Genomic DNA, 17,575 nt, shown 5'->3' with positions numbered 1-17,575 from the left:
CATCAAAATCTAAAAGTATGTAAAAGAATATCATAGTGATATATACACAAAGATTTTATGACCACATGATAAACATTTTATAAAGTTGGGAGATCTATTATGTTTCTATCTCGGTCAAGAAACTAATGGTTCAAACCCCCTTCTACAAAGTCCACTTAATTAATAGTTAATCGCTCTCTTTCATTTATAAGGGTAATGTTAGGGAGACAAAAAAAACAGTCAGAACTTGTCTTATTTAACATTCATTAATTATCGCAACAATTAATAAATGTTAAATAAGGCAAGTTATGACTGTTTTTGTCTGATTTTTTTTTGTTACCAAATATTTCTGCATCTATAAATAGCCTCAGATAACTTTTTATTTCAAATTACACTCACTTGATTACTTATTTACTTACTGCTGACTTTGGAATCAGAGTTGAAGAACAAGAAGCATTGCATGGACCACCCCTTGCACTTGGTCGAATTGCCCTCATCAATTCGAGAAGTCCACCTAACACATTGTTATACCATTTCGTCAATTATTGTCACACTTTTTATTTAATCATTCCAAATACTGTTGCCATTATAATGTTATTCAAATAAAGTTATTAATATTAATATTTTTACCCACATTTTTTTTCCAGAAAAGGACATATCGATTTTTGGCTTTTTGGTTTGCAAACATTTAAGTATACGAGGATTTAAAAATATATTTAAGTCCTTAATCTCTTCAAAATTTGGATCGGACATATCGATTCCTGAATCTAATTTGTTCTATTTTAAAAATTCTCTCATGTGTGCATCATTCGTATCAACGAGATCAATACAACGGGAGTCACGTTTAAATTTTTTGTTGGGTCAGACAGATCCAAGTGAACATGAGAGATCGATATATCTAAATTTTAAAAAAGTCGGAGACTTAAATGTATTTTTAAATCTTTGAAAACTTAAATGTCTACAGATCAAAAGATTAAGGACCTGTTTATTTTTTTTTCTTTTTATTATTACTTTTTCTTATCACATAACTATGTCTCCGAAATTATTATTGATTCTTCTACTTTTATTCATGCATAATATAAAATTTTTTCCCACCGAAAAACTTTTCTTTTGAAGCATATTAACATGTATTTTCATGAATTAAAAAATCTCAAAGAATAGTTTTCAAGTGATGAAATTATTTTTGTTATTATATAATCATTCATGTGCTTCTTCCTATTGGTTTAAATTTTTGGAATAAGCGATTTCTTGACATAATAGTAGAGTTCTCTGTTTAAAAAGTTTATAGTTTGATTTTTAACGAACCTAAAAAAAATATAAGGCAAATAAAAAAAAGTCTATATAAAAAAATCAAACAAACCCAAAAGTCTATATATATATATATATATGACTTGTAATTTAATTTGATCTTCCCTCAACAATTATATAATTACCAACAAACATTTTTTTAATGACTATAAAATATATATAATTACTATTATAACGTATAATAATAACAGTAAATATAAAATTGTTGTAAAACATAAATTAAATAAGATATATAATGGTCATTATGTTATTATCGCTAAAAATTCATCATTAAAAATAATTTTTATTAACAATTATTTTGAATAATACCGGAGTAATATTAAATTCAAATGGTAACATACTCATGAAAGAAATGTAAAAATATTTTAGAACAATAAAAACAAAAGCCTTTCTACATAAAATTATGTGATTTTTTTTTTCAATCGTGAGATTATTGCTAAATAATGGCATTGGCATGAAACTAAAAAAGGGAAAATCTTGAGATCATTGATAACTCAATATTTCAATTACTTGCCATTAACATATAATTGGCAAATAATAGAGTTAAAAAGAAAATAAAGAAATGGTAGTATATATATACATACATGCCCCTGGTTTTGCACTTGCCATATTTAGAAATGTTAGGTTTTGTGCTGCTTGTTTTTGTTTCCATGAATCCATACAAGGGGCGACTAGGGTTTCATCCATCATTTGGTTTATATATATATTTCACACATTGATTGCCCAGGCTATAGTTCTTTTTTTTAATACCTATACCCAGATGTTCTCATATAATTATTGTAGACTTAATTTAATAAACGGAGAATCATATATGAATATACACATGGGTTTAGTTTAATCATCTTATTTTATTTATGAAAAATCATTTGTCAAGAGAATGCATTTAGACATTGGTTCCGAGATACAAAAATAGAGATATTATTAGGAGACACAAAAATTTATTTGGTTGTAGAGATAGAAATATAAATTAAAAAGTGAATTTATTTTTTTAGTTTAATTTTAATGTATTGATAGTGTAAAATATTTTACATAGCCGTGTAATCATAATTGTTTTTTTGGATGATTATTTATATAGTTAATGTAAAAGATAGTTGTTTTTGTTAATATAACGTTATGTGATTGGATACACGAGTAAAATGAGGTGGAAACTCAGGTGCAGTCGACTTCATGTGAAGTTGATACCTGAGAGCCGTTAGATGATTTGACTAAATTTTTATTTAACGGCTCTCAAATATCAACTTCACATGAAGTCGACTTCACTTGAGTTTTTACCGTAAAATAATTTTATATGAGAACAACTAGGGAACCAAAAGCATATCAGCCAAATATCAGCCAAAATGTGTTTGAGTTCCATGAAAAATCGGATTTTGATTTGTGCTCCGTGATCTCAAGAACGGTTTTTAAACATATTATTCAAAAAGTGATTTTAATTAAACGGTTTTGTTTATTTATTGGTTGGTCACATTTTGGTTCCATATACTTTTTCATTTTATATTGATAGTGTATCAAAATTAAAATATTATTTTTTTAGTATTTTTAAAATTGAAGATATAAAATATCTGTTTTGGTTTCTTTGTTTATAATATGTAAGAGAGGGTAAAAGCCATTGAAGAAAGGAATATGTTACATTAATTAGCTAATGGCACACATTAATGTTGATTATGGTACGATGAGGATGGATGTTCATTAGCTATATATATAAGTTCTTGAATCAAGTGATGGACCCATGATGTATGATTGATTATTATATGCGATATTTATAAATAAGATTTCTTCTGATACTCATGATGATGGACATTTGTATCAATGTGAAAGTTTAATCATTTTTAAAGTGACAAGATATTCGTTAAGGTAAAGATTTTGCAAGAAAAAGTTCACTCGTGTATATGTCCTTAAATTTAATTTAGTAATATTTCAAATATTGAAATATAAATTAATTTAAGCTCACGCTTGAGATAGAGACCAAGCAAATTAAAGCAGAAAAGGACAGATAAATAGGTGCTTCAAGCTAAGATTATGACATTTTCTGTTTTTGGAAAGAGTGGCAAATATATAAGAAGTAATATAAATCAATTTAGATTAAAAAAATAATCAGTTTATTTGACTACTTAAATAAGTATCGATCGTTTGAATATCGTCTTATATTTACACAAATTGATTATTTCACATTATATTTTTGGTGTAAACATAGAACTAAATTATATCATTATGTATGAAAATTATTTATGTCATCAATCAATGGAGAAAGTAAGATTCATATATATGAATATTATTTTTAGGATTTTTATTTTTTGACAGTCTTATGAATATTGTTTGTTTACCGTGAGGCCTAATAGTAATAACAATTTTCACTTTTAAAATTGCACATAATTGACTATATAAATATATACTATAAGATGTTTATATATAATAAATATAAGTTTTGCACATTATTATTTTAGAAATTTATTTATTTATTTATTTATAAAAATCGTATCAACTTGTATGTGTGTGATATTAAAAAGAAATACACTAACATGTTAAACTTGAGGTTATTTTTCATAAATTATTGGTGTGGTAAATTTATATGGTCCATATTCTTTGCTTAATAGGCTAGTAAGTGGAGCATAGTGCGATATTAAAAAGCTCACTTTATTTTTCTGTTTTAAATTACCACAAAACTATTTCTCATTTACATTATATTCACTACTGCAGAGCATTATAAATCAATTAATGGAATTATGAATAATAATAATAAAAGATAATAGTAAAATTTCTGTTAGAGAAATGTTAAGATCATCAAAATTTATTGATTTTAGTTATTATTTAATTATTAATTTAATTATTTTAATTTAATAATTTAATAATATATTTTATTCTATATTTTTAAATATTAATAGTTAATTGACAATAAAAAATAATAAATTTTGATAAGCTTAATTGTAGGGGTGTTTAAAATTGATCTAGACCGAACAAAATCGAGAACAGAAAATAAAAAAAAAACCCGAAAAAAATCATATCTTACTGTTTTTATTGCGATTTGGTTCGATTTTTGGTTTTGTAATCGAAAATCCTAACCGAACTGAACAAGTTCACAAAAAATTCTAACAAAACCAACCTTCGACCCAAACGTGATCTAAACCTAGATGCCGCTCAAAACACTCACTTGGCACTCTCTACTCTCAAAACCCACTCCCAGCACCTCCCAGCCTGCGCGAACCCACTTTCTTCCAGCACCTCCCGACGCCGGCAAACCCCTTCCTCCCACCACCTCCTAGCACCGCCGAACCCTTCTTCCCAGGACCTCCTTGCGGACAGTACCACTTGGCACTAGCCGGCACTACCGTCCCAGACATTGCGTCACCTAGCAGCCAGCACCATCCCTGCTGCCATTTCTATCCTCATGGAGACAGCACCACTCAGCCACCCACAACATCGTTTTTGGTCTTGTAGACAGCACAGTCACTAAGTTAAGTCAGATATAGAGCCTTTGAGTCAGGTATTCAATTTCTGTTCAATAATTATTGATTCATTATTGTTGCTTGTTGTTCATTGTTGTTCAATTTTCGTTTCAGTGTATATTTGATATTGATTGTTGTTTATTGTTTAATTTATTTGTTGTTTATTTACTGAAATTGCTTTTGATTGTTGTTCATTGTTTAATTTATTTGGTGTTGATTTACTGAAATTACTTTTGATTGTTGTTCACTGTTCATTGTTCAAGGTATTGTTCAATGTTCAATGTATTTGTTGTTGTGTTTTTGCCTCTGATTTTTTAATTATTTGTTGTGGTTTTTTATTTTTTATTGTTGTTCATTTGTGGTTGTGCCTTTGCTTTTAATTTTTTAATTATTTGTTTTTTTTTTTACTTTTGAAATTACTAGTAAATTTATTTTGTTGTTGAATTTATTGGTTTATGCAATTTGATATCAGTTCAACTGAGAATATAGGCGACACTGGATTGCTTGATGCGTCAAATTTCTCTTCCAAATGAATCTACAAGTATCAGATCTCCAACTGCATTGCCTGCTGCCCCAGCTCCTCGTAGAAACACAAGGAAGCTTGCTAGTAGAGACCGAGGGAAGAGACGGGCTGTTGAAGAAGCTCCTATAAATGACACCATTGAAATTGAGACCGGCGACGATAAGAGAAAGTCTTGTTGACCTAGGTCTTGGACATGGGATCACTTTACTAAAGATGAAACTAGTAATTCACAGTACCATAGAACTAACTGTAATTGATGTGGGGATAGTTATGCCTGTGATGCACATAAAAATGGCACTAGTAACATGAAAAATCACTTGTTGTCGCAATACAAAAAATTTTCAAAGAAGACGTTAGATCTTACTCAAGATTCTTTGGTTTCAAGATGTGTTAAAAGATCATATGAAACAGATAAGTAGTTCACTTTCTGCCGTGTCATTTGATGTTGATCTTTGTAGACAAGCACTTGCTAGAATGATTATTGTGGATGAATTGCCTTTTTCGCATATTGTGAGGGAGGATTTTCGTTATTATATGAGTTGTTTGCAACTCAAGTTTCCAATTTCTAGAAGGCTCGCCGTTGCTAGAAATTGTTGGAAGCTTTATTTGAATGAAAAAATTAAGTTAAAGTTTGTTTTTGATCAACCAAATCAAAATGTTTATTTGACAATTGATTGCTGCTCATCTATGCAAAATTTGAACTATCTTTGCCTTACTGTTTATTACATTGATGCTAATTGAAAACTGCAAAAAAGAATCTTGAATTTTTGTGCTAACAAGAATCACAAGGAAAAATAATTGGTAGGAAAGCTGAGAGATGTTTGTTGGGATGAGGGATATTGCGAATTTTTTCTATAACTGTTGATAATGTTAGTTCAAATGATGTTTTACTTTCTTACTTGAAAAGTAAAATGGAAGATTGGAACTCACATCCATTAAAGGGTTTTTGCATGTTAGATGTTATGCTCATATTTTAAATCTTGTTTTGAATGATGGGTTGAAGAAATACATGATTCAATTTTAAAGATTAGGAATGCAATTAGGCATGTGCGTGCATCACCAGGTCGTACTGAGAGGTTTAAGACTATGATTAAAGAAGTTAGAGTTCTGAAAAAAGGCACTGTATATTTAGATGTTCCTATCAGGTAGAACTCTATATTTTTAATACTTGAAAGTGCTCTGAAGTTTCAAAAGGTATTTAAACTATTGGAGGAGAGAGATTCAGAATATGCTATGATAGCTGGTGGGATCCCTAAGTCTAAAGATTGGAAGAATGCAAGACATTTTATCAAGTTTTTAAAAATATTTTATGATATAACTAACAAAGTTTTTGGTTCAACATTTGTGACATCTTCTTAACATTTTAATGACTTTTGTAAAATATTATCTACACTTAAGCATTGGATAGAAAGCTTAGATCTGCTACTTTTAGGCATGGATGAAAAAATAAAATCCAAGTATAATAAGTATCGGAGAAATACAAAAAACACAAACATAATGATTTTCATTGTAGTGGTTCTTAATCCTAGGTATAAGTTTCAGTTGATTAAGTGGAGTTTTGAGAAGTTATATGAAAAAGAAAATGCTGAATTCTTGACTTCAAAGGTGAAAGAGACGCTTTTCAAGGTGTTTAATAGCTATAGACTGTTTGGTGAGATTGATAACTATCAAAGATCTATTCGTCAAGATCCTCTTAAAATTGGCATACAAGAGTTTGATGCACATGAAACTTTTTTTGCTATAGAATTTGAGAAAGAAATGCAATTCAATAAGAATGTTAAAATGAGGTGGATTTATATCTTATGGAGACTTCAAAGAAGAGTGGCGTACAATTTGACATTTTAAACCGGTGAAAAGTGAATTCTACTAAATATATCATTCTTGAGCAGATCGCAAGAGACGTCTTAGCCATGCCAGTTTCTACAGTAGCTTTAGAATTAGCATTTAGTACTGGAAAAAATGTGTTGAATAATTATAAGAGTTATCTAGTTCAAATTACAGCTGAAGCATTAATTTGTATACGAAATTGACTCTGAAACTTTCCAAAACTTGTTCTTGAGGAGTTCAACGAAAAATTGGAGAAGCTAAAAATTAGGTATGATTAAGATTCGATTGATAATTTTTTTATTTTTAATTTAATTTTTATTTATATATTATTTGTTATGATTATTTTCTGTTTTATATATTTTTTAGAAGTTGCACCCACTTCTGATCTTAATAAAAAAAATTTTGGTGTTGAATCTAATTGAACATATTTTATTATAGTATAAATTATTTTCTTTATTATTAGAATGTATAACAAGATTGGAATATTTTTTTACTGGTGCTATATTATTATTATTATTATTATTATTATTATTATTATTATTATTATTATTATTATTATTATTATTATATGTCTTTTAATTTTAGATTGGCCTAATTTATTTAAAGAAGTTAGCTATTTTGTTGGAGAGGACACTAAAATATGGCTATTTTTTGCTAAAAAATTATATTTATTTTTTGTTGCGTTAATTATTGAACTTTTAAACTTTTTAATTGTCGTATTTTAATTTTTTTATTGTTGAATTTCATTAGATTAAGACTTTGTTAGTTATTATGTATCTGTATTTGTTGATTTTAATGTTATAACATTGTAAAATAGTATCACGGATTTTTTTTGTGTGAACTTGTTAAAAGAATAAAAAAAATTGAACTACAATTTAATTAAACAATTAAATCGGATTTTTTTTATAAATTGAACCAAATTGTACAGCAAATATCCCTATTTAGGTGGGTTATTGAGCTGATTTAATTTAACAGAGAGGAAGAAAAGGGAATGTGCGTCTAACGGTGTGATTTAGTTTGTGTTTAGATTTCAGTTTGTAAACAGGAGTTTGCATAAAATTGATTTTGTAAACTTGATTTTGATAAAAAATAAGTTTGTGTTAAAGTGATTTATGTTTGGTAATCTTTATATCAAAATAGATTATAGTAAAATAAATATTGTTTGGATTATTACACTACTCAAAATTACTTTTAGATAAAAAATTACTAAAATAGACATCAACTTAAATAATTTTTTTTATATTATTCTATCATTTTAATTTAGATATTTAAATAGATATTATTAATTAATTTTATAATAAAATTAATATTTACTTACTAAAATAAAAATAATATATAAAAATTGGCAAAATATATTTTTATATCAAAAGCAAAAATAATATATAAAAAATATATCAAAATATACTTTATTAAATTATATTACTTATAATTTTATTAGTACTCTCGGTACTCTTTTATTTAATACTATTTTAAACTATAAATTTTAATTATTTATGAATTTATTTTTAGTTATAATTAATTTTTTATTTACTTTGTTCTTTTTAATGGACACAATAATTTATATTATAACAAAATTATAATAATAAATTAATATACAAAAATTATACTTACAAATTTTAACAAAGCCAATCAAAAATATTTTTTATACAAAATCAAAAGTAAAAATTTAATAAAAATATATAATTATATATTTGAAATATTTGAATACTAAAAAGACTGCAAACAAAGAAGTAAATAGTAAAATTGATAAGAAAAAAATAAATTCAATCTTAACGTTCTAAACGCAGAATCTACAATTTCTAATTTTTTATAAACTAAAGAAGAAACGTTCAATGGACTTAAACGTACTTTTCTTCTTTCTAACGTTAAACCAAACACACCTAATAATGATAAAATGCGAGAAGATGAGAGAACAAGAATAGAAGAAAATAAGCATAGGCGATGTGGGCCTAGTGAATTAGCATATTTAGTATAGTTGTGGAAAAGTACAAAGTTCCACGAAAAGAAGTGGTTGTTTCGTCGCTTTGTGCCGTATTAGCCAAGTTTATAAATTGACCAGCCAGTCCCAGTGAGACATACCAATACCAATTATTATTAATTTTATTATTAATTTTTTTCGTATTTTATTATTATTATTATTATTTAGGGGCAACTTTTTCTTTTATATAAAGAGTTACCGGCCATAGCCAGAAGGCATCACGTACCACAATCTGTTGTTTCTTTCTCTTCTTTCTTCTTAACTTCTTGGAAATATGAAGAATCATGAGAGTAATGTGGTAGGTCCTGATGTGATGTTAATTGCATTAGCAGCATCCATTCCAAATGCAGCAGTTCTTGGGGGCTTTCTCAATCTCTCTTCTTCACAGATCAAAGACACTAACAACTGGATTGATTCAATCAGAGCTTCTTCTCCAACTCGCACTAGATCATCTTCTTCTTCTTCCGATAACCAAGACAAAATTAATTCTTGGATGGTATATAACTAACACAACATCATCGATCATCTCTATCTGTTGTATATATACATATTCACTCAATTACATACTCTGTATTGATTGGTGCGTGCAGCTGTATCATCCTTCAGCGCTGAACATGTTTGATCAGATAGCATATAACATGAAAGGGAAGAAGATTGTAACCTTTCTTGACTACGATGGAACTCTGTCCCCTATTGTTGCCGATCCTGATAAAGCTTTCATGACAAAAAAGGTTCCTTCTTCTCATTACTTCCTTTTTCTTCTCATTCAATCCATTCACTTACTCACTCACTCTATCCGATTGGTTCTTGCTTCAGATGAGAGCCACGCTGAAGGACATAGCAAGGCATTTTCCCACCGCAATCGTCACCGGAAGGTGCAGAGACAAGGTACATTTTGTTTCTCAAAACTCAAAATAAGTTAATTTCATATGAAGTTGATAGCTGAGAGTCGTTAGATGACAATTTAGTCAAATTTGTAACGACTTTCAGCTATCAACATCACATAAAGTTAACTGCACATGAGTTTCCACCTATATATATATATATACACTTGTGTTGTTTGTTGATGGTTTCTGATATTCTACTTTCAGGTGTATAGCTTTGTGAAATTGGCACAACTTTACTACGCAGGAAGCCATGGAATGGACATAAAGGGTCCAACAAAAAGCCGAACTCCAAATAAAGTCAGTCATAACTTCTCTATCTATCTATCTATCGAGCCAATTAATTTACTGCTTCTTTTTTCTTACCTTGCTTGCTGTGATTTCATTCATTTGTTGCAGGGAAATGATAAAGCACTGCTTTGCCAACCTGCTAGTAAATTCCTGCCTATGATAGAAGAGGTTTCATTTGTTTCATTCTCCTTCCTTTTGTTTTCTAATTTTGATTTTCAATTTGAGTAAGTAAGTTAAGTGTGTCATTATCAGGTGTACAAGATCTTATTAGAAAAAACAAAGAGTGTCCCAGGGGCTAAGGTAGAGAACAACAAGTTTTGTTTGTCCGTTCACTTTCGTTGTGTTGACGAAAAGGTACTATAATTACAGTGACTCAACCTTATCAATTTTCATTTTTTAATTCTCCTAAACTATTTATTGATTGGTTACACCCTCTGTTTTTTCATCAGTGTTGGGCTGCATTGGCGGAACAAGTTAGATTGGTGCTCAATGAGTACCCAAAATTGAAGCTAACCCAAGGAAGAAAAGTGCTTGAGATCCGTCCAACCATTAAATGGGACAAGGGAAAAGCTCTTGAATTCTTGTTAGAATCACTTGGTCAGTACTCAGTACTAATAATTAATATTTCTTACATAATATGCATAATGCATCTATTCCAATTAACCATCACTTTCGTTATAGGATATGACAATTCCAATGACGTTTTCCCAATTTATATTGGCGATGATCGTACAGACGAGGATGCTTTTAAGGTAAAAATAAATAATCAAACTTATTATATTTGATTAATTAAACTACTTGTATTACATATCTAACTGACTTGTGTATATACCATAATCATCATCAGGTTTTGCGCAACAGAGGTCAAGGGATTGGGATTCTTGTTTCTAGAGTTCCAAAAGACACAGAAGCTTCATACACCTTGAAAGATCCAGCAGAGGCAAGTTCCAACAAATAATTATTATTTTATAAATCTAGTATTTTTTTTTTTGTATTATTGTGAATCTGATCATCATTGCCCAACCAATATCTTCAGGTTGAGCAATTTTTGCGGCGTCTAGTGCAATGGAAAAGATCTAGTACACAGTGACATACACCAACAAGTGCATAGAGAGAGATTTATTCCATGAGTATTATTATTATTATTATTGTAGATTACCTATTGAAGGAATATGATAATGATAGACAGCACCTCAAAATTTAATGAAGGTGGTGTATGAAATTGTATGTGTTAAAATCCAAATGAATGGATATATATGATGAGCATATTGTAATCCTTGTTGGCACGTTTGCATGCGCATGCGGATAGTGAAAGACAGATGTTTTATGGCGCAGTATGTAGTAGTAGTTGTTGCAATTTGGGGGCTGGGGGTCTCAATTGTACTTCTTACCCACTTATCGTATATCCCCATTTATATACTCAATTAAAAACCTCATTTACACTATCATCAATCACATAATATATAGTAATCCTTTTTATAATAATCATTCCATCTGTTAACATTATAACTTACAAATGTAACGAGCGCATAAAATTAGTTTTACATTAAAAAATTTAAAAAAACGTAAAAAATTTATAAAATAAGAGATTTATTAATTTGATATGCATAAAGTTAGTCATAAAAATTATGTAGTATTCTAAAACTATTTTCTTCTAAGAGTTAAATTGTTAAAATAAAACCATATAAGTATTTATTGATATATCTAATGTTATGGTAATGACAAATGTTGAGTGGTGTTCTAAATTATTAATTTGGAGGTGAATTGTGGCACAGGTTGGGGTTTGTTGGTACGAGACAGTAATCAAATGTAAAGAAAATAAAGTTATTGATATGAGTGAGGTTCTTTGGGAGTGTGGCTTATTCAGTTAGGTAACCAATGAAGTGAATGCTAGAGAAAATTGAAGATACCAAAGCCACGTGAAATCTAGAATTTGATGTATCTTACCCTCACTTCCACAAGCAGAGCCACATGTTAGAGTGAACACGTAACAGTTGTCAAGATTCTTATGGGCACTAGTTAAAATTAGGAAAAAAAAAAATATAGGAGACAACATTACTCCGCTAATATTGCAATTAATATTTATGTTTTGTTTGGCTGTGAAAAAAAATGGAAAGAAAAAAGGTTTTTTTTTTTTTTTATGTGTTTGGATCAAGAGAAAAAAAAGAGAGAAATTGAGAAGAGAAAAAATTTAAAATATGTAAAGTTACGTATATAACTTTATTCTTTATAGAAATATATAAAGACAAATTAGTAATTTCTCATTTCAACACTCTTTCTCCAAGTTTTCTTGCCTCTACTAAGCAAAAAATAATTTTTTTTGTGGGACTGGGACCTAGGGTGAATTTTCTCTTCTCTGCTATTATTATTTGTGTCATCCAAATAAAGTAAAAATCTATTTTCTTGCCATTTTCTCTCCCTACAATTTTTTTCTTTCTATTTTCTTTTGTTCCAAATATAACATTAACAATGAAAAGAATTGAAACTCGTACAAATAAAAATATTAAAAACTCAATTAGAAAATTCAATTAGAAAAAACATTGAAAATTTAAACTCAATAAAAGTATAAAAATTTATTTTTAATGGATTTTATACTGAATTTATTTATCAACATACTATATCATTAACTGAAATTGACTATTATAATATTGATTTCTTAGTATTATTTTTAAAAATATCCTAATACTAAAAAAAAATACTCTTATGAACTATATATATAAATATAAGAACGGATGCATATATATTATTGTGGAGGCAAATGTCTTCACAAATATTTTCAAAATATACGAAAATATATATATGTGTCCCATTATAAAATTATGTTTGTTTCTATATCAAAATAAAAATTAATTTATTAAATTTTGTGTCAAAAAATTATTTTGTTAAATGGATTTAACTATTTTGTATACTAAAAACACCTTTTAAAAGTATAATCATATTTTTTTAAAGTTTTTAATATATTCAATGTTTTAAAAATATAAAAAGTTTATCTTTCAATTACTTTTAATAAAATATTCTTCTATAATATTATTAAAATGTGTTTTTAAGGCATACATTAGCAAAATCTATATATTAAATCTATTTAATAAAAAATAGAAGATTGTTATACTATTCACTTGGTAAACTTATTTAGTTGAAGTTTATATTTTTGAGTTTTTTTTTTCTACTCAACTTTAATATTTATTTATTAATAATAAACTACATATGTATTTTGATTATTAATTCTCAAACATAGATTGAATTAAAAATTAAAAATTAAAAATTATTTATAATTGAGCTGAAATAATAAAATATTTTGTACTCCTATCAATCTATCTAACTTTACTATGACTATTATTATTATTATTTGAAATCAGTTTTGGTCTTTGTTTTATTAAATAATTTAATAATTTTATGTAATTTATAAAATACATAATGAAAATATGAAGAATTTGGCATATTTTTTTTTACAATAACTTTCATCATACATAATTCACAAAAAAAATTATGTTTCACTATTCTAAAGACTCGAATAAAATACTTTTTAGTTAGAAGATATTTCATTTACTATCTTAATTAACCTCATATATACTATTATTACATGTGTTTAATTTATAAAAATGTTGGATTAATAGTGACCTTAACACTTATTAATATGCTGATATTGATAATTAAAGATTTTTCAATAATTTTTATTTTCGTATTATTTAATGTATATACTTTGATATGTTAATACAAAAACGTTGTATTATTTTTATGTAGTATATATTTGTTCCTACTACTCAAAATTTTTAGATTCCTCACTGTATGGTTTATATCTTCTAGTAATGATTTAAGTATATATTATGATAAATTGTTAATAATTTTTTATATTTAAATTGGACAAAAAACTTTAGAAAAAGTGAAAAGAAAATCAGTTTTTGTTTTCCTAATAATTAAAAAATACTAATAAATAAACAAGTAGTACTCTTATAACCAAATTTCAATTAAGTCTCTAAATAGTTATTGGGTTATTTTAATAACAAAAATGCAGAAATTCTATGAAATAAATACATAAATTTCTTATAAAAAGCACACTTTTTTCTTTTGGAAAAATCACATTTTTTTAAATAGAATAATTTTTAACTAAAACACTGAATTATTATGTACAAATAACATAATACGAAGAAAAAAAGAAGAAACGAGTTTAAAGATGAAAAAAAAAAGAGAAAAAGAAGAAGGAAAAGAAAAATGTAAGAACAAGTAAAAGAGAAAAAAAAAAAAGACTTTTTTATAAATATGTGTGTGTCCTTGGTTTTGATATTTTTGTATTAAGCTTTTGTTTTGGATTTATCCATAAGAAGCTAGCTAGTGTAGAAACTTGATGATTTGTTATCCATATTTTCAACTCGTACGGAAGATGAATGACTAATGAACTTTGTTGACACTTTAAACTTTGGAATCATTATTATTAATCCAAACTTACTGTTTAATTTATTAAATATTGGGGCAATTCCTACCTTAGTTAGCACTAGTACAGTTAGTTGGATTGCTCAATAATAGCAAAAATAAAAGGTCTATAGTTTTACACGCATATCATCCCTATATATAATCATGACTCAGGTGTCGTATATATTATTGTAATATATATAGCTAGCCTAATAAATCCAACTAAACCCAAAAAGATAAAAGAAAAAGAAAGAAGGTACAAGTGTATGTGACAATGCAAACAAATTAATTTCACATAATTGATTGTCTACACAGAAAGCTTTGTAATTTATGCTTTTATGTTAATCTTTCTTGATCAAAATGTAATAATTGTTGTTCAAGGGACTTATAAATTCAAGCTTTTAGGTAGCGTTTGGTGGAGAAACAAAGAAAAAATTAAGATTGAGAGACAGAGATTAAGAAACAGAAATTGAAATAAATCTCAGTATTCTGTTTGGTGCAAAGTGAGAGACAGAAATTGAAACAAGAATGAAACTCTAATTTAATTTGCACAGAGGATAAAATTAGAATTAATTAATTGAAAATTTCAGTCTCCATCTCTAAAAATTTTAGTCTTCTGTGTCCTTATTTTTTGGAGGTACTGAAATATTAAAATTTTGGAGATAGAAATAGAAAATTTAGTACTAATCTCTAAACTAATAAATATGATATTGAATTTCAGTCTCTCAATCTCCATTTCAGTACCTCAAAATAAACGTTACCCTAATTACTAGAGCAATTAAAGGTACCATGTGTCAAGCTGGGAAACTGTGATTATGGCGTGTATTATTTATCATTATGCATGCATGTTTCTCTCTTTGGATAGAAAACCCTTTTCCCTTTACCCTTAATTATTCACTGCATTACCAAACTAGCTAATAAGACAATAAAAATGTTAAAGGGGTAATGATAATAACCCTATATATTTATGCTACTATATGCTATATGCTATATGCTATGCTCATCATTCATTCATAAAGCTGTTAAAGATGCTTATTCCATTATTGCGCCCCCCACAAGTACAATCCTAATCCATATATGGTCATGGTGCTATGAACATAGACACAGGGAATTAGAAGTGAATGGAGGAGATATACTCTTAACTCTTGATTATATTGTTAAAAAGATATAATTATTTATTTGTAATTTTTTATTAATTTAATAAATTTTTAAAAATAATGTTATTATCATATAGCATTAGAATTTTTATGATCGAAAAATTTAGAATTCAATCTTTATTAAATTATAAAAAAAAAATTTAACATAAGATAAATTAAAAATAAAAATAAAACATATGCATAAATTCAAACAAATTTAAAAATTTTTGTTTACAAAAAATATATTAAAAATATAATTATTATTGCTAGCCATCTCTGCTTAGTGCTTATCTTCAATCTTTTGTAAGATGAAAACTTAGAAAACTAAAGGAAATATTAATATACATATATAAGCATAAGGATAACTAAGAAAAATCTTTAGTATATGTGATCCTAAGAGTACATTTTTTATTTATATATAGTATATTTAAATATGTGTTAATAAGAATAGTATTCAAGTACCTTAATTTCTTAATTTTTAATATATATGCATGCATGCATGGATGGATGGGAACCATCACAGGGAGCCAGAAACTCTAAATCTGAAGCATGTATAAGACACAGGTCATAAAGCTAAAGAGAATTGAAGATCTGATGTGATAATAAAATAATTATTATTAATAAGTGAAGCATATGTTACGGCAGAGGATTGGTGTTGTTTTAATTTCTAATTACCAATGCAATAACTTACAAATATATAGTAATAATTAACAATAATTTAAAGTCCGATCTATCCTTGTCTAGTTATTAGGATATTAATTAATTAAAACTAGATATAGATTCTTAAATTGCTCATAGAAAATCATTGGGCAGCAAGATATGAGAGAGCCCACCTCAAATGAAATATCACCAAAGTGGGTATATCAAGATATATAGCAATATTTTTATGTTACATATAACTAATAAGGGATCTGATCTATAGTTTAATTAATGGGTTCATTATTATTAATTTTTCAAAGGGTTAGGTGTGTGAAAGGGAAGCCCACTACTTTTGTGAATCTCTTATGGATGGTTGAAAGAGGAGTTGGAATCCACTCAAAGTGCTTTGATTTGAAGAAGACATTGGGATTCTTAATGGGGACACCAAACATGGTTCCAAGAACACCCCATCCTCCATGCCTTCAAATAATATTTAATATCATACGTGTAAAGATAGGATGCACTTAGATTCAGTTTCCATCATTGGTGCCTTAAACTCAAATTAAGTTAAGTCTTAGAAGCTCAATTATTGGTACAAAACCACCACTACTTCGACTCATGAATAATTCATCCCACTACTACTCTCATTATATACCCTAAAGTTTATCAGCTTTAACTTATGTCTCTACCATATTTATGTATAAAGTACCAAAAGTCTTATTCTAATATCTCCATAACTTGCTCTAGTTTTATTCACGCTCTTCGAGATTTCGGAGTTATATTCAGAGATTCATATTTGAGGTCAAATTTAAGAGAGAGAGAAACCGTTGAGAGCCATCATGTCATAGTTTACATTAGAATTAATATCAATGTAAGGGAAAAAAAATTTTAAAATTCTTAAATATAAGAATATTTAAAATTTAATTAAAAAATATTTATATCTAAACTTAACAAAAGTTCATTTTTGGTGAGTTTGATACTGGATTTGTTTGATAATCTACTAATAGTAAATTCGTTGAAATTGGCTGTTATAATATTAATTTTCTAGCGTTACTCATGAATTAATATATTAAATATAACATTGTAATATAATTTAAAATATAAAAATATCTAATTTAATAGAAATTTTAAAAATTAATTGACTTGTTCAAAAATCATAATTT

The 17,575-nt window shown here is 27.4% G+C and overlaps 1 protein-coding gene across 2 annotated transcripts; it reads left to right on the top strand.

The window, feature by feature from the left end:
- Positions 1 to 9,266: 9,266 nt before the first annotated feature.
- Positions 9,267 to 11,509, top strand: LOC107606134 (putative trehalose-phosphate phosphatase J). 2 transcript variants are annotated; one of them, XM_016308121.3, is made up of 10 exons: positions 9,267 to 9,551; positions 9,646 to 9,786; positions 9,872 to 9,943; positions 10,147 to 10,239; positions 10,339 to 10,398; positions 10,483 to 10,584; positions 10,680 to 10,827; positions 10,912 to 10,982; positions 11,078 to 11,170; positions 11,267 to 11,509. In XM_016308121.3, the coding sequence occupies exons 1-10, from the start codon at positions 9,330 to 9,332 to the stop codon at positions 11,318 to 11,320; spliced, it is 1,056 nt and encodes a 351-aa protein (XP_016163607.1). In that variant the 5' UTR covers positions 9,267 to 9,329; the 3' UTR covers positions 11,321 to 11,509. The 2 variants fall into 2 exon arrangements, with proteins under 2 accessions (XP_016163607.1, XP_020962119.1); XM_021106460.2 differs by having other exon boundaries at positions 9,273 to 9,551; positions 10,147 to 10,398.
- The last annotated feature ends 6,066 nt before the right edge of the window (positions 11,510 to 17,575 follow it).

Source organism: Arachis ipaensis, chromosome B7, assembly GCF_059453495.1.
Source record: "Arachis ipaensis isolate K30076 ecotype BB chromosome B7, ASM5945349v1, whole genome shotgun sequence".
NCBI lineage: Eukaryota > Viridiplantae > Streptophyta > Magnoliopsida > Fabales > Fabaceae > Arachis > Arachis ipaensis.
The sequence above is the reverse complement of the archived record's forward strand: the minus strand, read 5'-3'. Positions and strand labels throughout refer to the sequence as shown.

What these genes read in the sequence shown, in the direction of transcription:
- LOC107606134 (XM_021106460.2), top strand. Translation starts at nt 9,330, where the DNA reads ATGAAGAATCATGAGAGTAATGTGGTAGGTCCTGATGTGATGTTAATT. An exon ending in CCGGAAGGTGCAGAGACAAG is followed by an intron (nt 9,944 to 10,146) that starts GTACATTTTGTT and finishes TTCTACTTTCAG; the next exon opens with GTGTATAGCTTTGTGAAATT. An exon ending in CAGACGAGGATGCTTTTAAG is followed by an intron (nt 10,983 to 11,077) that starts GTAAAAATAAAT and finishes AATCATCATCAG; the next exon opens with GTTTTGCGCAACAGAGGTCA.